Below are 19,962 nucleotides of genomic sequence, written 5' to 3'. Positions count from 1 at the left end.
TATAAAGAACAACAAACATGGTCCACACCTTCAATGAACAAGACACAATATCAACCCTGAAAAAACTTGGAGATGAATGACTCAAGTGAGTCGGAAATGTCAAAAATAGAAAAGAAAAGAAAAAAAAAGAGGAGTGGGGAGACTGATTCTATCCGGAGTAAAATCGTATTTGCATTTCTAAGACTCTCGGTGAACTTGTGCTTCAGGGAGAAGGAAGTTTGGAGACAAACACAGCAGCAAGCAGAACCACTGGTTGGTTCTACCGGTTCCTGCACAGTGGCCTGGTCACTCGCTGCACCTGATTGCCTTCTAGGTCCCACAAGCCCCACCCACTACCACAAGGAACGCTACGGACACCAGAATACCTGCCTGAATCTGGGGGCGCAGAGATTAGGGGGATGAGCTCTTAAGCGCTGTAGTTGTGCCTGGCAGTGCTTAGTGGGCCGTGTTCTGCATTTCAGGCGCGTCTACAAGAGGCCGCCTATGGAAGGTGACAACCGGAGCGACACGCCTCCATTCGCGCGGGCGGACCAGATTCGCAGCTCAGAACCTGAGTGTGAGCGCGCTCCCCGCTCCAGTGACAGCGCCCAGCTTCCCCTCCCCCTCTGCCGCCTCGAGTCGGCCACTACTCATGACGTCATATCACGGAGACGCACCCCCGAGGGAAGGCCCCCAACTTCCGGCCGCCTGCCCTTGCCCAAACACACAGCAAAATGAAGCGAGTGAGAAAGAGGTGAAGGAAGAGTGGAGGGAGGGAGGGAGGAAATGGAAGATGAGAGAGCCGTGTGGCACAGGAAGAGAACGCGCGCAGGAAGCGGACGGCTGATGAGGAGTGAAACTGTGAAACGCTCAGGCATTTGTCAGGGACACCCTTCTGGGTCCTTTCTCCGGGCTGCGGACTGAGGGAGGCCCTTCCCACACCCGGCTGAGGCTGCTCAAGAGCTGCTGCTCACCACTTCCTGTGAGTGTCACGAGGAGGGTCTAAGGTAGATAGGTGGCGATCCAGAATTCCTCTTTCCTATCTCACCCGGGAAAAAGTACCTGACCTTCCTGGTTCTAGTGGGAAGCGCGGCCATAACCTCCACCCACGTGCAGTGAGAAACAGAAGGAGCTTGGCCCCTTTTGATTCAACTTAGTTTTGGAAATTGAATACATGGCCGAGGGAAAAAGCTTGCTACTCGAGGCCAGGGTTGAGTTCATTTAGCTTGTTTCCTTTTAAGTGAGAGCAAAGCATTTCCAGTGGTTGTTTGTACGTAAGGAGGAATTGAAAGAAATTCATTGATTCAGCAGATATTAGAAACACCAGCTATTACATACTCCCGGCAACATACTAGTTATTGGGTAAAGATCCATAGACAAAGTAGAAATGACAATCAACAGAACAGACAAAAATTTCAGCCATTGCTAGGATTTATTGAAGTATAGCATTCAAAGTAAGGTGAATATTCCATATTTTAATAATGATATATCTTATTTATGGTTTTCGGGTTGTGGTCCAGCTAGTCCATTGATGGTTATGTAGTGATACTTAATGGCCTGTATGCTGATGACAAATGACACATGACATAACCAAATTCTGTCAGTCTGTAAGTTCCATTTTTGTTTATGTCTAAGTGTTCCGAGAATCATTGAGATAGTAAGTAGAGGACAACAACAGAGTCACACCAAGCAGCCCACTGTGCTCTACGCATCTTGACCATAAAGACTGAATACCTTGTTTGTATGTTTAATGGCTAAAGGAGGACGTCTTAGAGAACATGCAGCTCGCTTCCTTCCTGTTTATACATCCTGTGCTACCATCAACTTCGCTTTGGCATTTGTGTTATCCCATCATATGTTGTAAACTTAGTATTTTGAAGGTTGATATTCTTGTGAAAAATGTCAACATTTTTGAACACTTGTAATGTAGGGTTGGTATTAAATAATCTTTTCAAACAATGAAGCAGCTGTGTTATTTGTTGACACTTCTCTGTATTATAAAGTCTTGCAGTTAGTGGTGTTAGTCCTTGAAAGTTGGTATCTCTACAATACTTTTATTTATCACTATTTGTTTTGTTTTAGCTGTAAATTGGTAGCAAATCAGGTAAATAAGAATATTTTATATTGCTAATAATTTTTAATCTTGGTTTTGAGTGTGTTTATCTTTCTCACACCCAGTTTAATGCAATGAGTTGATCTCTAATGTTCACCTATATGCATTTTACTGTACCTTAATAATACTTTTCCTTTAGATTTATTATAAAAATTTCCAAAAGCGTTACAAGGGTGATGTTAGGTCTCAGGTCGTCCATAATGATCTGAATCTGGACTGTAGAAGGCTTTCAGCATTTAGGTAAAAGCCAACTTTCCTCAGGAACTTGTGAAGGGTTCCCATCTGCCAAAAGGAGTCATTTCTGCAACCTCTGGCCGGAGAGAGATGTGGCTCTCTGTGTAGTTTATCAGCATATCAAGTGCATGCTGGCCTCCACCGGACAAAGTCCAACTAGCATCCTGCCTTTCCCTCTCCTCCGTATAATTCACTAAGACTTTAAGTTTCCCGGCCTTAAATCTCGTCAAATAGCATTTATTTTCTGCACTTAAGAACAAAATAGATTTTCTCTTTCAAACATCCAGGAATTTGTTTTCTTAACACTTCTGCCCTATTTGCTTTTCTTTATATTTCTTTTTCTGTGTGTATGTGTTGTATGTGCATCTGTGTGGGCTTGTGTGTGCATGTGGATGCTGGCCTGCTTCTTAAGGGTATCCTGTCTCTTTTAGAAATGGCAGCCATGCCTCCAATATATATGCATGGGTTATGTGACAAGCACTTTAACCACTGAGGCCCTGCTTGCTTGTCTGTTCTCTAAACAAAAGTATTTAAGGTATTGTTCAATTATAGGAGAAAATGTTGTTTCCTTAGGTTGCTCTCAGCATCCTGTAAAGTAAATGTTTTAATTTTACTTCCACAGTACGTTCATTGCTTTCATTTTTTTTATTTAGGATTTTCTGCAGATTCTGGGGAAAGATGGCAACTAATGATGCTGTTCTGAAGAGGCTGGAGCAGAAGGGTGCAGAGGCAGATCAGATCATTGAGTACCTCAAGCAGCAGGTTGCTCTTCTCAAGGAGAAAGCAGGTAAGGATGTTTAAACGTTTTAAAGAAGTATCGACAGGAAAATGTTTGATCATTTAAAAAAACTAGTGGCTTTTAGATTCCTTTAATTGTGAGTATAAAAGTATTCTAGATTATGATAGATTAGAATTGATCTATAGCAAGTGTCCTATTTGCATTCTGTTATGATAAAAGACCAAAAACAACTTGAAGAGGAAAGGGTTTATTTCAACTTATGATGGGAAGTCAAAACAGGAACCTGGAGGTGGGAACTGCAGAAGAGGCCATGGAGGAATGCTGGTTCCTGGCTTGCTCAATTGCCTTCTACAACTAGGAACACCTGCCCTGGGGAGCCATCACCCACAGTGTGTTAGGCTCTCCCGTAGTAATCATTAGTCAAGAAAATGCTGTACAGACTGGTCTGATAAGGTTTTTCTCAATTGAAACTCATTCTTTTTAAAAGACTCTTATCTTGTGTAAAGTTGACAAAAAACTAACCAGGGCAGTAAATCTATAATTAAAGAAAATAATATTTTAGAATTTATAAGAGAAGATTTATTTTCTTTTTAAATTTATTATTTTTAATAAATTATTATTAATTATTAAGAATTTTAATAAATTCTTAAATTTATTATTTAAGAATAGTTCTTATATTATTAGAGGTTAATAAATTAAATTAGGAAAATGTAATGAAATCAAGTAGTTGTTACTGTGCTGTTTTAAGGGCTAAGATGTATAATTTTCATATTCTTTGTTCTTTGAGGTTTTTGAGAAATTGCTGCAGTGTATATAAAACATCTAAATTAAAGATTGGATCTCATTGATTTATTTATTTTTCAATAGCCATTGTTGATACTACAATCAAAATTTTAGATTTACTCTAAGAATAAGGAATGTGACTTGGTGGTAGTCTCATATAGTGTGTTTGGGGCCTTCCGAGTGGTCCTGGTACTGAGAGCACAAAGGTGAATGAATGAGCCATGAGTGACCTGGAACACAGCGAACATTCCGTGGTACTGAGTTTTGCAGTGCATTGAATTTGTATATGTAGTAGCTAAGGTTCCAGTGAAAATGGTTTGCACTCAGCCGTACACAATGGCCTACTAGGAAGTCCTGCTGAACATCTGGAATCCTTGGCTCCTGCCTAATATATTCCAGAAACAACTTTATTGTGACTACCCAGAATAATCCCTTCTAGGGGATAGTTCCTCCTCTGCAAAGTCTTACTATGTGCTATATTGTTAATTAGGTCTTTATAGAACATAGGGAAATGATATTTCTGGGGACTGGGGAGATACCACAGATGGTACACTGCTTGTCATTCAAACATGAGGATTTGAGTTCTGTCACTAGCACACAGTCCCACTTTGTATTTTATAGATTTTCATCAAATTAATTGATTATAGACCAAATATATACATGATGGGGAGAGTGTATTCAGTAAATATATAGGTTGATTTTCTTATTTTTAATCTATAAATCACTATTATTTACATCTTCAGAGATTTAGGTTCTATGGGAGTCCTATACCCAGTGTCCCAAAAACTACCAATAGTTTGTTAGTAATATTAATAAAAAGTAAATTGTTCTAAAGCAGCTGGCCGAATATTGGTCCTGTTGTTAACACAGCTATAACGGTACTTCCTGTGCTTTTTTCTTATAATATTCAAACAAGACATTTGAGAAACACTTTTTAACTGAACTATCTTGATTCTAGTTTTGCAGGCAACTTTGAGAGAAGAAAAGAAACTCCGTGTTGAAAATGCTAAACTGAAGAAAGAAATAGAAGAGCTAAAGCAAGAGCTGATTCTGGCAGAAGTTCATAATGGAGGTGAGCAGAGAGTGTGGGGTGCTTGCTTTCTAGTGATCATCTTACTATTTACGTTTTCCCATTCATCTCGCTCCCCTCAAGTCATTCCTGCTGTGCATTCCCTATGTACAGGAAAGAGAACGGACACTTAGACAGGCAGCTGGTGTCATCTGAGGTCATGGCGAGTGGCAGAGCTGCTGAGCCTAAGCTCTTCCATTCTGCACTGCATTCTTTCTTGGACTTGACCTGCTCTGCTGTGCTCTTGAATCCCTACTCTTTGCAGAGCACGCGTGTCGAGTCATGTGCTTTGTATGAACTTGGAAGTCTTGCCACCCAGTGTGCTCACACCTGTGACCCAGGATCCAGAGGCTAATGCTGGATGATTACTATAAATTTGAGGCAATCCTGGGCTACATGTAATTTCCAACCCAGTCTGGGCTTCAGTTAAGCCCCATCAAAAAAACATAAGAAAAAAATTTGTCTTCAGCTATCTTTATTTTATACTCCAAGACAGTAAAACTCAGAGATACAAATTACTTGTTTAAAATATAATCAAAGAACGTTTGTTGCCCAAGCCACCCAAACAATTATCAGTTAACTACAAATCATAAATAAAGTTAAAATTTTATTAACCTGTTTAAAAAACGTCCTCTCTATTCTCTTGTTTGTGTTGGAGTTGGGAGGGCTGGATGTGTGCATATTTGCATGTGTGGCACGTGGTTTCCCATGAGTGTGGAGGCCTGAGATTCATATTGAGGTTACCTTTGGTTGCTTTACCACTCTATTTGGGGCAGTATTTCATCAAACTAAGAGCTTGCCGATGTGGCTAGTCTCCTGTATCTGCCTACCTAATCTAGAATTACAAGCAGTCCACACCCAGTTTTTGGCATTTATGTGGGTTCTGGGAATCCTAATGCCAGCCCTCATAGTTGCATGGCCAACACTTTAACCACTAAGGCATCTCACCAGCCCAGTGAAGCCTTTCCCAATAATCTGTCAACATACTATTTTGAGTATTGTATGAATTCTTGCCTTAGCTAAATAAAATAAGGGAGAAATTAGTGATGTATACATATAGCTCTCAGCTACATATTTTTTATCGGTGAAAAAAATTGAGACTGATGATTTTTCTAAGACTAGCAGAATTGGAATGCAACTGCAGAATTAAGCAGATAAAGTTTTAACAGTTTAAAACTGCTTTTCATTTCTGTCCATGCTAGAAAGTTCTCTAATCCGCTTTACAACCCCTTGTGAAGTGCCGTTTTTCCATGCTCACTGGTGAGATGCAATCTGTTTTTAATATAGTAAAGAATTGCTGAGGTACTTTAGCTCTGTAGGTGTTTCCTCCTCCCCCAAAAGAAAGGAGACACTTTGACTGGACAGAACTGATCTGAGCACAGCCCTGCAGAGGGCTGAAGAAGTTGTCAGATGCATAGAGCTAGAGTTCTGGGTGGTAGTGAGCTGTCTGGCCTGGGTACTAAGAACAGAACTCTGAAATAGCAGCTGGTGCTTTGAACTGCTGGGCCATTTCTAGTCCCATCTGTAAGCAGCAGGAGTTTGAAAAATACTGAAGATACAGTATGTCCATGATAAATGCTAGGTATTTTTGCTATCTGTAGTCTTACTTTAGTTACTAGTGAATAAATGGAAATCTAATCTTGTGACCTTGGTAATTGTTAAAATAGACTGAATTTTTGATAGATATTTATAGCCTTAGATAATGGACACTTGATAGTTGTATATATTAAACTTTTCTCTTAAAAAGTGCTAACATTTGTCATGTACAAACATACTGTTCCACTTTTTTGAGTTTAATAGGGGTAACACTGTTCATTTTCTGTGATTCAGTGAAGCAAATACCTGTTCCATCGAGTTCTTCACTAGAGACTAACTGTACTGTTTCTGAAAGTGTGATACAGTCTCCATCAGCAACAACCACCACCTCTTCTGGTACAAAAGAACAGATCAAAGGAGGGGGAGGAGAAGAAAAGAAGGTAAAAGAGAAGACTGAAAAGAAAGGTACTTTTCATCATTGATCTTGTTTGACTTTTGACTGTTTTATCTGGTAATAATACTTTCATGATGAATAGTAGTGTCAGAAAGTCCAAACATTAAAAGCTGAGATAAAGATTAGAATGCTCTCACTGGGATTGAGTCCTGAAGGATGTGTGGATGTTTACACCATTGAGAGAGTGAAGTGAGTTATGTTATACAGAGAGATGAGCATGATAAAAGCAACAGCAGGTGAGATGTGCGAGTCGCTTAGGCAATAGGACAGTGACATCCAGTCGAAGCAGAACGTCTGAACTGAGGCATGACAGTGTTAAGGAACTGGTACAAAACAACATGCCAAAAGGTCTCACATCTGCATATGCAGCCACTGAAACACTGCAGTCGGCCTACCTATTCCTTTCCTTCAGTCTTCATAGCTAGGTAACCAACGGATTCTGAAATTCTTGTCACCAACTATGTCTCAGCTTCAAGTGCGCTGTTGGTACATGAGAGGCCACATTTGTTCAAGTTCTCAAGTGTCTTTGTTTCACTGTTACCTGCTATTGAGGTAGCTTTTCAAGTAAGTATCTGACTTTATTCAAGAGATTTCTCTTTTTAAACTTGTTTTTATAATTCTTTCTTAAATATTCCTTCCACTTCTAATTACAGACATTAATAACTTTTTGGAAAATGCTAAATGTTTGCAGGCTTTATGAGTGGACATAAGTCATTTTAGCACCTAGTTCCTGTCAGTTCTTTTATATCATCAGACTTTGTTAGTGAAAGCCAGTCAGCATCGGAACACAAAATAATCCTGTCTTACAGATTTTGTCTGGTCTCTGTTCTGTCTCTAACTGTTAGCCTGACACTTTGACTACTCAACCTCGTCACTCTTAGAGGACAAGAACACAAAACGTAACTGGACTGTGCTCAGAACAGTTCTGTTCAGTGAAACGTCCTGTGAGGCAGTTATACACTATACATACATTGTCCAGTGAAACATGATTTTGAAATTTTTCTAATACATATCTGTTTATTATATAAATCTTTGCTAATCTTCAAGGGAGAGACTGAAATTGAACAGTCCATATTTTAGCAGCTCTGTCTCTTTTATGAACTGCCCTGTGTGATGATTGACTTCCTCTCACAGCCCCCTCTTCTTCCACCACACAGGATTAGCTTTAGTGCCTCTCTATGTCCTTGTGTATTTCATGTTAATTCATATGCACTATCTGTACCCACAGGTTAGCTTAGGAATTTGACATCAAAAGAGACTAACAGTGATGATAATAATAATGAAATGGAATGATCAAGGCAATATGTGCTTTTTCCCCCAAGATACAGTTTTTCAGAGAAATAGCTAAAATTGTGTAACGGTTTTAGGACTTGAGAATTTGGATTTTTATTCCTGTTCTCATTAGCACTGGTACCAGAGGCTTCTAGTATTTTTTGTTTGTTTATTTGTTTTACAATGCTTGCGTATTCTTAATCCCTAGGAGAGAAAAAGGAGAAGAAGCAGCAGTCTGCAGCAGCAAGTGCTGACTCTAAGCCTGTCGACGTATCGCGCCTGGATCTTCGAATTGGTTGTATCGTTACTGCCAAGAAACACCCCGATGCAGATTCATTGTATGTCGAAGAAGTCGATGTGGGAGAAGCAGCCCCACGAACAGTCGTCAGCGGGCTGGTGAATCATGTTCCTCTAGAACAGGTGCTGTCCCCTTAAAGAGACTGCTGCTCATGTGTGCCACTTCAGGGACTTGCTCGTGTGTTGCTTTAAATGTTATGGGAATTTCAGAATGATTGGTTGGGAGCAAGAAAGAGTTAAGATCAATTCTTTTTTTAAAATAAGGTATATAAAATCACTATGGAATTTAAAAGCTTGTAATATAAAATGAATCCAATAGGACAGAGATTTTTATCTGTTTGTGTTCATGTGTTAATGTATGTGAGCGTGGTGGTGTATGTTTTCAAAATGAACATGGGGGGTCACAGGATAATCTTGGAGAGCCCTTGCCTTCCACCTTTTCAAGGATAGTCTCTTGTTTACTTCTGTATGCACATAGAAGGGCAGTGCTAGAATGTTTGGGATATCTTTCATAGTGTTTAATTACTTAGAAATGGTGGTTTTCCACTCTGCACTGCTTTCCCGAAGCAGAACTGACGGCAGTTCTTATGTGTATTAAGTACCTGTGTGGTGAGGTGCAGGGTGCCAGCTATGGCTGCGACCTGTCATTACAGCACTGGTAGCAATCCTTCCAGCCCCTCACACTCACTCCTTTAAAACTCTAGTGCCTGGTTATGCAAACCAGGAAAGACTGTTTTGATTATTCCAGGAAAGAAATGTAATTGTGAGGAAAAAGCCATATTTTAAAGTTCCGCCATTTCCTACGCTCTCATAAGTTTTGCGGTCATCATGTATGTCTGAGAAAGCATAGCTAAAATTTCCATTATTCTGTATTCAGATGTTCATTATTATTTAGTAAAAACAGTGCTGGGCATTTAGAATATGTAAAGGAATTACAGTCTGTCCTGTGAGTGCCCTTGCATAACCATTTTAAGAACAGATTCATACTCTGATGCCACCCTTCAGAGTCCTGCTTCCTAAATGGCGCTTTTCTTCCGCTTTAAAGTCCCCATCGCAACATTTATTTCTCTTTCTTCACTTTTGAATACCACATTCTTGAAAAATTACAGGCTCACTCTAAATCTGTACTAGCAGTGGGAAGAATCAGGGCAGTGTTCAGTTTGCTCTTTCTAAATGTTGCCCATAGTGATTTAAGGGCAGTTGCTCCTCCTGATGCTTCTGAGCCTTGCAAAGGCTGCAGACTGAACATCAAGGTGGCTCAACCTCTCTGTTTATATTCACTCTTTGGCTGCTTTGTTCTTTTATCTTGGATAAATCTATACCACTCATTCATATTTCTAGATACAAGTATATATAGGGTACCAAGTGTCAACCAAGCGCTTTTCAATGCAAAAGACAGGGAAGCAAATTAAAATAGGTCAGTAGAGAGAAAGATGGGTTACATTGGAAGAGGAGGGGAAAGGAAAAAAATCTATTCATAAGAAATCTGCTTTTTAAAGTGAAATTTGCTTTTTTTATGAAGGTATCAAAATATCAACATATAAGTGAATTGATAGTATTAAATAGACATAAATACCAGGAAGAAATTAGGAAAGGCTGTATGCTGGATTAGGTTGAGATGATACTGCTACTTTATACAAAGCAGTCAGCTAAAAGTACTTTGTGGAGAAAGTGACATTTGAGTGAGGTGTTAGGATGTGAAGTAATCAAGTCATGTGTCCTCTTTTAGGCATCTGGGGCAGCCTGGTGCCAGTGAAACAGAGTAAAGAATGGGGAGTTACGGGAGAAAAGACAGGTGCTAGATGACAGGGTCAGTAGGGAACACTGTAGAGCTGGGATACCAGCAAGGTAAGTGCCATTGTTGGCATTTTGACCAAAGAAGTTATGAGCCTTATGCTTTGGAGGATTGTTCTTGAGTCTTTCTTGGAGGGTGGGTGCATAATAGATCAATGAAGGTTTCTCTGTTCTTAAAAAGTGATTAATTTGATGCATATCTATGCACCCCCACATCTACTTTCTTTTTTCTCTTTTTTCTGTTTTTAAGACAGGGTTCCTTTTGTTTTTTTCCCTCAAGCCAGGGTTTCTCCATGTACCTGTGCATGTCCTGCAACTCTGTAGACCAGGCTGGCCTCAAACTCAAGCGCCCTCATGCCTCTGTCTCAGTTGCTGGGGTTAAAGGTATGCAGCACAACAGCCAGGCTTGGATTCTCTCCTTTGACATCCGATTCATTTCTGTAACCTTAACAGTTTGAGTCGTAAAGAGTCCTAAAAAAAGAACCAGCTAATCTTGAACTTACACAGAAAAACTGCACATAAAGGTTTCTTCTGCTTTCAGGACTTAGAGATTTTCATAGTCATTGTGTAAAACTGTTTATATAAACATCTGTTTAAACCATGAGCTCAAGACAGGACTAGTAAGCATTCTGTAAGGTAGGAGCACTTGGCCTGTAAAGTTCTAGCACCATTTCTGTGTTTTCCTAAAGAAAATAAGCAGTTACCGTTAGATCCTGAAAAGACTGTATTACTTTATTTCATATACTCTTTTAAGTAGATTTGGTTTTTATAAATTGTTATAATGTGGTATTTTCAAGTCCTTGAAGGGAGGTATTATTCATAAAGGGCATGCAAGTCATGTTTTAATTGTAGAACGTAGAAATAAATTTGCATGTAATTTGTTTAGAGAGCCATCTTATATCCAGGTTATATCTTTTATACATCTGTAAGCTTCTGTTGCTTTGATTAAGCCTAGAGAGAATTTGCATAATTTATTTGTTGGGAGAAAAGTTAAGACATTTCAACTCTGGAAGATAAGGAACTTTCCTTAACTCTTTAACGAATTATAGAAGAACCCTAAATGTTAGTAGTGATATGCATGGTGCTTGAGGTAAAGTGCTAGTTTCTTTTTAAGAAAGCATGGGCTGGGGATCTGGCTGAGAGGGGAGTACCAGCAAAGTCTGCACAATCTGTCAGTCTCCAGAGCAGCAGAAAGAAGAAGAAAGAAATCTTGCCTAGTATTAGAAATGGCCAGGTATGTAGGGGCAAAAAAGCTAATATAAATGTCTTTACTTGTATTAGTTCTGACCCTAACCTAAATAATTTACATACTTACTGTAGTTTTATCCTAGGACAACTCCTAAATTCAGTATGTTTTGGCTAGTTTTTTAATGAAACAAAAGATCAACTTTACACATTTCCAGTTGGTTGTAGTTGAAATTTTACATCGAGCTGGTTCACTCAGTTATTTATTCTTTCAATGAACACACTGGCTGCTCTATAGAAGACTGGTTCAGTTCCCAGTGCCCGCATGACTATCTATAACTCCAGTTTGCCCTCCACAGACACCAGGCCCATATGTGGTATACAGATGTGCTTGCAGGTAAATACCATATACTTTCAAAAAACCCAGAATATCTATATACTTTTCAGAGAAAAAGATTTCTACTGCTGTGCTTATGCCTTATCAATCTGAAAGATTGTCTTTTTATATTTATGCACGATATTAGTCTTAGTTTTGTTATCAAAACTATTTTAGATACACAGAGACAGTTATAGCCAAGAGCCATGCATTTGGTAAGTAGAGAGCAGGTGTGCCTGGAGTATTTTAGATGTGGTCATCCTAAATCTCTGCACATCCTTAGTCATCACTTTTGTTCTGCACAGATGCAAAATCGGATGGTGGTTTTACTTTGTAATCTGAAGCCTGCAAAAATGCGGGGGGTACTGTCTCAAGCAATGGTGATGTGTGCCAGTTCACCAGAGAAAGTGGAAATTCTGGCCCCTCCCAATGGGTCCGTTCCTGGAGACAGAATTACTTTTGATGCTTTCCCTGGTAAGTACTAATAATTGTTTAAGTGGTTTAGTAATAAACTTTTAAAGTGATGTTTGTAATGCTTATTAAAAGTTAAAACTTCTATATAGAGACCTGTATGTGTGTCCCAAGGCCTTTCATGGAATTGGCTTAAGATAGCACAGTGAGCATAAAGTCAAATGTTGCATGAAGTACTGCAGAGGTTCTGTCTCACGTAATACTCATTGGTACCTACAGAACACTACAGCATAGATGTGGGTCAGTTTAATGTGTTGTAAAGTCCCTTAAGCTGAAGATAACACAGAGGCAGTGATGGAGTAACGTTTCATATATATAGTTTGCTCTTTTGAGTATAATAATTCTGAGACAGCTGAAATCACAATTCAGGAGAAATAAGGAGGGTTTTTTGTTTTGTTTTATTACATTTGGAGATGATATCTCATCTATAAGCCAGGCCATTCTGCTTTCTCCTCCCAAGTGTTGGAATTTCAGGCATGGGTCACCATATCTATCTTGAAAAATAGGTCTTTGGAGCAGAATGCCTGCTAGATGTAGAAACTTTATGAAACAGGAGGCAGGTTAGCTCATCTCATCTCAATAGTAGCTGTCTGTAGGAAAGCAGGCCTCACGCCATAGCCATGGTCATCCTAGAGGATGAATTTGTGACATACAGTCAATGTCTGTACTTGAGAAGCACCCCTACCTTCACCCCCAGAAGGTTTTTTATTCCCTTGGTGGATCTCCATGGAGCGGAGGCATTGGGGTTTTTAAATGGTCAGACCTATGTCAACACACACTCACCCGGGACCTCTGCTCAGAGCTCCTGCACTCCCGTGTGTGTGTGTGTGTGTGTGTGTGTGTGTGTGTGTGTGTGTGTGTGTGTGTGTCTGTCTGTCTGTCTGTCTGTCTGTCTGTCTGTCGTTGAACTCGGTAGATTCGAAGCCATCATGACCTATGTGTTATGAGTTTGTTTTGTTTTTGAGAAAATCCTATTCTGAATGATGAAAGCATAATCAACACCCCCTTCAGTCCCACAATATTGGAGCATTTTCTAAACCTGCTACTTTGGAGTAAGCTGTCATATATTTATCTAATGTGACATCATTTAGGACTTCAATAAATTTGACTAAAACAACAAAGTAATTTTTTTTTTTTAACATTTAGAATCTGTTGAGAAAAAGAAAAGTAATTCTAATTAACCTTTCCATATTAATGTTAACCTTATTTATCATTGGAACACTAAAAATCAAACTGGGTGGAGTGTGTGTAAAATGCAGCTCCAGGGACCTGCCTAGGCTACAGACATGGTGGTTGGGTGTTTGTTTGTTTGCAGGTTCTATATTTATTTATTTTATTGCTTTGGTATCATAGAGTCAAATATTTAAGAGCAGAAGAAATTACTTTAACCACCCTTTTTATACATTTGAAAACTGGGCCCAGTGAAATTTAGTGGCTAGCAAAGGAATTCTTGCAGCTGTCTTATTATCATAAATTTTCATTTCCTTATCTGAAATTTCCTTATCTTAGTGTGTGCTAACTGCCCATAATGGATGTCTTGTTCTTGAATTCTCTGCTTTGATTTTCCTGTCTTCAAGTATGTGCTTCATGATTCTTAGTCTGGTATTTCTTCCTAATTCTCTTGTTCATGAAGCACTTAATATCCTGGAAAAGTTAATATTTATAAAGAGAAAACTAAACTTTAATATATGATATTATATATGTGGTTAGGCATATTCTAGGTGATGAAACTAGTACACTGTACACAAATAACTGGTCAGATTTGGTCTGAGTACTCACCTCATATATGCTTCCATACCAACTACTGCTTCTGTAACAGTAGATCTATAAGTAACAGCCACACACATTCAGCTGGCTTTGGAGTGTTTTGTCTTGTTTGGGTTTTTTCTTATTATGCCATGGCTTTATATCTTTGGGTTTTTTTAACATTGTAAAGAGGAAGGTATCCCCTGGAATGCCACCTTATACTTGGCATTATTTCCACTTAGGGAAATTTACATTTAAACTTTGAAACTCCAAGGTCATGCTTAAATGAGCCTTGGTAGTATTAAAAATTAATAATCAGAAAGTGTAGATTTAACATAGATTTGCTTATTTTGTATATGTGTGTGACTCTATGTATATGTGTACACCATATGCATGCAATTGGCTACAGAGGCCAGAAGAGGACAGGGCACCATCCCCTGGAACTAAAGTCACAGGCAGTTGTAAGCCACCAGCATGAGTACTGGAAATTGAAGTAGGACCCTCCATCCGAGCAGCAGTGCTCTTAAATGCTGTGCCTTCTCCAGCACTCCTTGTCCTAGTCGAGCCCCTTCCCACAGTGTTTGCTCTTACAGTGTAGCTCTCCTACAGTACGCAGGACCATTTTCTGTGTGCTCATCTTTGACATATATATATATTTAGCATGCTCAAAGGATTTGCAGTTTTTACTTTGAAGAACTTGTATTGTCAACATCATCTATTTTTTGATAGGTACGATGAAAAAGGAAAAGAAGGTTAGGAAAATGCTGTCCAGGAGATGATGCAACTAAAATGAGAGTACACTTCTCTGTAACACATTATATTTCTAGAAGACACTTGAAATGTGTTTCTTCTTTTTTTTATATATTTCAGTGGGTGTGTGCTTGTGTGTGTGCATGTGTTTTTGTGCAAGTACATGTGCACGTGTATACCAGGGGTGTGACTGTGGACATGAGAGAACTATGAGCAATCAATTCTCTCGTTCTGCCTTATGGCTCCTGAGATTTAAGCTTAGGTTGCCAGGTGTGAGTTTTCCTGATGATCAGTAATATGGCTCAAAGTTTATTTTCTTTCTCATTTCCAAGTAGTTTAACACCCCATTGAATAATGCATTATTGAGAGACATTTTTGTAAAGCTAAAGATTAACACCAAGATCAAGACTTTTTAACTGTTAAGGTCCAGTGTTCATATGTAAAAGGTAAGTTTTCAAAGGATAGGTATACCAAGATACTCAGGTTGGTTCTACAGTGTACCCATAGAGTGAATATCTGTCTCCATGAAATAGGTCACATGAACTCTTTTAATCTCCTGTGCATAAAAGTTATGTTTTGGGGGCAGGTGTTGTTGGCCAGGACTTTAATTCCAGCACTTGGGAGGCAGAAACAGCTGTTCTTTTTCTACATAGTAAGTTTCAGGCCAGCCAAGGCTATCTATATTTGTGAGACCCTGTCTTTAACAAAAAAAAAAAAAAAAAAAAAGTTGTGTTTACACTAGAACGTCATGTGTAAGAAGGAATGCAACACACCTGAGCTACAAAACCTAGTGCTAAGAACATTCTATCAGTTGCTGATTGCTTAGCCTTTATCATGATGCCATTATGCTGGTGCAAGATGCCTTGTGGGTGGAGGATTCTGATTGCTGAGGATAGTGGTTGGCGAAAGTTGAACTTTCTGTAACAGTCTAAAATTATGTGGTGGAGTTTGCCACATGGTAGTCATTCCTTATTCCATTGAAATTAGACACAAGCCTTTTCTAAACCTGCTTATGTTGCTCACTCCAGTGCACAAGTGTTCTTAGTGGCATCTAGAATAGTGAACACGGATAATTTCAGCTTTGCCCACACCCATCATAGCAGTCACTGCTTTGGTCAGCCTTGATTTTATAGCATTCATTTCTTAAATAATAAAGCCTGGAACTCAGAAGTAACTCTCTGACCTCTGGACTGCAGATTGGCTGCTATGTTAGGTATAACATTTCTTTGCTGTAGTTTCCAGGATTTTGAGATGCCCACTTCCTACAAGATTAACCATTTGAATAACTTAGAAACAAGAAAAGTTCTAGCCTCGAAGATCTAAAGGGAAGCAGTATTGCATTTTGTTGGTGGCTTTCCTCTTCTATTCGTCTCTTTACTGTCAAGTGGTCTGGAACTAGAAAGATCCCTTTCTTTGACTCTGGTCAGCTTTTCAATTTCACTTTCTTTGACAGCATGTTCTAGAAGACATCTGTCACTCATTAAGCTCTCCTTGTGTGTGTTATATACATAAGCAGTTTTGCTTTTTCTTCTTAGTTTTTTAGTCATTGAATGGTTAGTAAGAACAAACAGCAATAGGATAGCTCTGGTTCCCTCTCAGTAGGTAGAACTATTTGGTCTGTTACTTAACTTTAAACTGAGACCAGAGATACTTCAGTCCTTGTTTGTCTTCTGTTGATTGTAAAGTACACATTGTCAGTTACTGCAAGTAGAGCGATTAGGAGTGATAACCACTTATTTGAGGGCCATTTGTTTTCTTCATAAGCCACAGCACAGCTATCAGGAGGCCAGGGGCTAGCTGTCCCAGTAGAAATGGGCTCTGATGCCATATCTTCCTTCCTGCTGCCTGCTGCTGGTGTGACTGGGCAGTTTATCTCTCTCCCTCAGTCTCTCCATAGCTAACCTAAACACGTGTTCCTAGTGTTTAGAAAGTGCTGCTCTTGAGTCCTTACTGCTTCCTTCCTGTGTGCAGGGTGTGTCATGCACGTCATACACCCTGGCAGGTGTAAAGGTTCACCTATCTACATGGGCTCCCATCTTCCCAGATTTTCTTTACATGATGAAATGATTATCTTACAACTTTCTTGAATAATCTGGGGCGGGAAATGTAGGATGAACGCTCGTGTGCTTGCTTAGCAGTCATGAAGCCTCGGGTTCAGTCCCCAACACTGCAGAAATAATAAGAATGATGATAATTTGGGAAACATTATTAAGATGTATGGTCTGCAAAAATAGTGTTCCTAGGGAAATGATAGTAACAATTGTATCTTACCAATCAAGAGTACACACTGCTGGTGTGAAAATAAGGTTAAATGTAAGAATTCTGATTAAGGCTGATCAAGCACTGTAAGAACTCAGGAGAAGTCTGTTTCCAAAACAGGTGAGTGAATCTGAGTGTTATGTAACTTTGTGGTTTTCCTTGGAACAGGAGAGCCTGACAAGGAGCTGAACCCTAAGAAGAAGATCTGGGAGCAGATCCAGCCTGACCTGCACACCAACGATGAGTGTGTGGCCACATACAAAGGAGCTCCCTTTGAGGTGAAGGGGAAGGGAGTTTGCAGAGCCCAGACCATGGCCAATAGCGGAATTAAATAAGTGACGTGCTCTGTAATGAATGACATTGGTGAAACCTTGATAACAATAAAGAGGAGTGTTTATCACTTACAAATGAACTATATCTTGCTCATGTTTTTGTGGGGCTTTTGATTTCTTTGTTTGTTTTTTTTTTTAATCTTGTTTTAAGTCTTTTTTTTCCCCCCAGATACTTTGTCACAGCATCAGATAACTAATTAACAGGATTTAGAGCTCTAAGGTCACTGCTATGAGTGTGCCTGACCATGTGGTTTAGAACCCTTTGGAACTAGTTTGTTCAAGAGTTTAAAAGATATAGTTATGCCAGTTAGAGATAAGCTAAACTGAAAGGGGGAAAGTAAAAAGAAAGGGGGTTCTGCTGGGACCCTAGAAGACCATGAATGCTGATCAGAATGCGGACAGTAAAGACTTAAACAGGTTTCATACAGGAACAGAAACTTGTTTTGGACTAGAGTTGTCTTAAGTCAGTGAAGACACTTGGTACTTTTAACCATGATGAAAACGTTAACATCCAATCCATACCTTGAGATTCTGTGTAAGGCTGAGTTTAAAGGTCAGCACACCATAGATGTGGTCTGGGTAAAAGTGGCTACATTTATAGCAGAAACCATAACAGAGTTCAACTGCAAAAAGTAAGAAGATTTGGATAGTTTTCAGGTTAACCAGTAAAGACATTTGAGGCCATGGAGGGTGTTCTGAAGAGTTCCCAGCCATTAGAAGATGCTGAGAACTTTGTACTAGAAGGTGCCTTGAGGCCCAATTCTGGAGCTGCTCAGACCTTGTTGCAGGCAGAAATATATAAAAGCATTACTCTTTTGCAAGTGGTTTGAGAAAGGAGCCTGCTGTACAAAACCACCTGGGCCAATGGTTCTCAGTCTGGGTTATGATCCCTGTGGGGTTGAATTACTCTTTTGTGGGGGTCACATAGATTTCCTCCTTCTCAGATGTTTACATTGCAATTCTTAGCAGCAAAATTACAGTTACGAAGTTGCAACAAAAATATTTTTATGATTGGGGAGGGTCACCACATTAACTGTATTAAAGGGTTACACTATGAAGAAGATTGAGAACCACTGTTTATCCAGAATTTCTTTCCTATTAAGCACTCAAAGTACTTTGAGGCCAATGCAGCCATGCAAGAAGTCCTGGATAACTGATTCTGCTATCAGCAGATCTTTGCACTGTCCCCTTGATGCTAATTTTAAAGACAGAGAGTTGCAAGGGCTGTATGATTGCAGAGACTTCCACAGTGATTGTAAGAGAAAGCTTATGGGAAGAAGTACTTTGTAGCAGGGCCAAACTTGTACTGCACATATCCCCTATGGGGTAATGGAAGTGATAGACGTAGTGGAGACCTCAGGGTGTTAGAAGTGACAATTGTGGAATGTCCACTGAGGAAGCAGAGGCAGCTCACGAGAGCAAGCACGTGGGCTGCAGCTGGAGAGGTCATAAAGTTGAAGCCGCTTAAGCACAGAGCCATGTAATAGTGTATACAGCCATGTAATAAATGTATACCGGTATACATTTATACAGCCCATCACAGGTACCTCTGACAGAAGAACTTGTGAGGCGTGAACCCCTCCAGAATTGGGATGTTCGTATGACATTTACCTTTCGAACATGCTCTGTTTATTCACACAATCATTCCTTAAAAATATCATGCTATTGAAGTAGCTCATGTAAACAGCGATCTTACCAACTAGAGATGGACAGCAAATGTCTGCTGTGGCAGGCTGGAAAGGATGGCACTGTTGGACATTCCAGAATGTTCTTGAAGGCCATCAGTCAGTGGCTGGCACAACAGGCCAGCAAGTGTCTGAAAGGTCACAGGAACCAGAGCCAGTCTCAAAGTTACATCGGCAATAGTATTAACACAGAAGCTTGAGATGCTGTGTCTCAGCAAGACAGCATCCAGGGGCCACCTCTTAGGTTCTAGTTTTTGGTACGGTGGGCCTTAGCTTGGTGGTATGAGTGCTCACTGCTTAGGGTTGGTTTGTTAACATGAGGAGCCTGCTTTTAGCTTGGGTTATATGAGACTACTTTGAGGCTGCCTCCTCAACACATCTTGCAATCATTGTATTATTTCAAGTCACACCAAGTGGCTTCACTTGTATTTCTCACAGTACATGATGCTGGGCATGGTGCAAGAAAGATTTAATGTTTGTTCTATTGGGTTTGAGTCTTGCCTTGCTCATTTTCTTGCTTGCTCTTCTTCCCTTTTGGAATGAATATGCTTATTTTTGCCTTTCTCACCATGGAAAACACACATCTCACGCTTTAAGATGTACAGAGGCCATGAGTTGTCTTAAGTCAGTGAAGAAACTTGGTACTTTTAACCATGATGAAAATGTCAAGAATTTTATGGTCTTGGAGATGAACTGAATGTGTTGTTATAAGATGATCATAACCCTTTGGGAGCTAAGTATGGAATGTCATGGGTTGGGTCTGGATTATACCTTAAATATACAAATTTAAAGGCTCGATCCCTAATGCAGCATTGCTTAGAGGCTACGCTTTGAGGGAGTTACTATCCTGAGAATATTGACTAATCTGTTGGTGAGTTTATGTTAAAT

General features: G+C 39.6%; 1 protein-coding gene across 2 annotated transcripts; it reads left to right on the top strand.

Moving 5' to 3' along the window:
- The first annotated feature begins 783 nt into the window (after positions 1-783).
- On the top strand, positions 784-17,463 carry AIMP1 (aminoacyl tRNA synthetase complex interacting multifunctional protein 1). Of its 2 annotated transcripts, XM_080915140.1 has the most exons (8): positions 784-961; positions 2,062-2,083; positions 2,980-3,113; positions 4,807-4,920; positions 6,748-6,918; positions 8,388-8,599; positions 12,137-12,305; positions 17,226-17,463. In XM_080915140.1, exons 3-8 carry the CDS (start codon positions 3,005-3,007, stop codon positions 17,390-17,392), a joined length of 942 nt encoding a protein of 313 aa, XP_080771266.1. In that variant the 5' UTR covers positions 784-961; positions 2,062-2,083; positions 2,980-3,004; the 3' UTR covers positions 17,393-17,463. The 2 variants fall into 2 exon arrangements, with proteins under 2 accessions (XP_080771266.1, XP_080771265.1); XM_080915139.1 differs by lacking the exon at positions 2,062-2,083.
- Positions 17,464-19,962: the final 2,499 nt, after the last annotated feature.

The sequence above is a fragment of the Micromys minutus genome, assembly GCF_963924665.1.
Source record: "Micromys minutus genome assembly, chromosome: 4".
NCBI classification, from domain to species: domain Eukaryota; kingdom Metazoa; phylum Chordata; class Mammalia; order Rodentia; family Muridae; genus Micromys; species Micromys minutus.
The sequence above is the reverse complement of the archived record's forward strand: the minus strand, read 5'-3'. Positions and strand labels throughout refer to the sequence as shown.

Bases quoted from the DNA above. Each gene is read 5' to 3' on its own strand.
- AIMP1 (XM_080915139.1), top strand. From the start codon at position 3,005: ATGGCAACTAATGATGCTGTTCTGAAGAGGCTGGAGCAGAAGGGTGCA. The intron at 3,114-4,806 runs GTAAGGATGTTT...TCTTGATTCTAG, and splicing joins TCTTCTCAAGGAGAAAGCAG to TTTTGCAGGCAACTTTGAGA. The intron at 8,600-12,136 runs GTGCTGTCCCCT...TGTTCTGCACAG, and splicing joins ATCATGTTCCTCTAGAACAG to ATGCAAAATCGGATGGTGGT.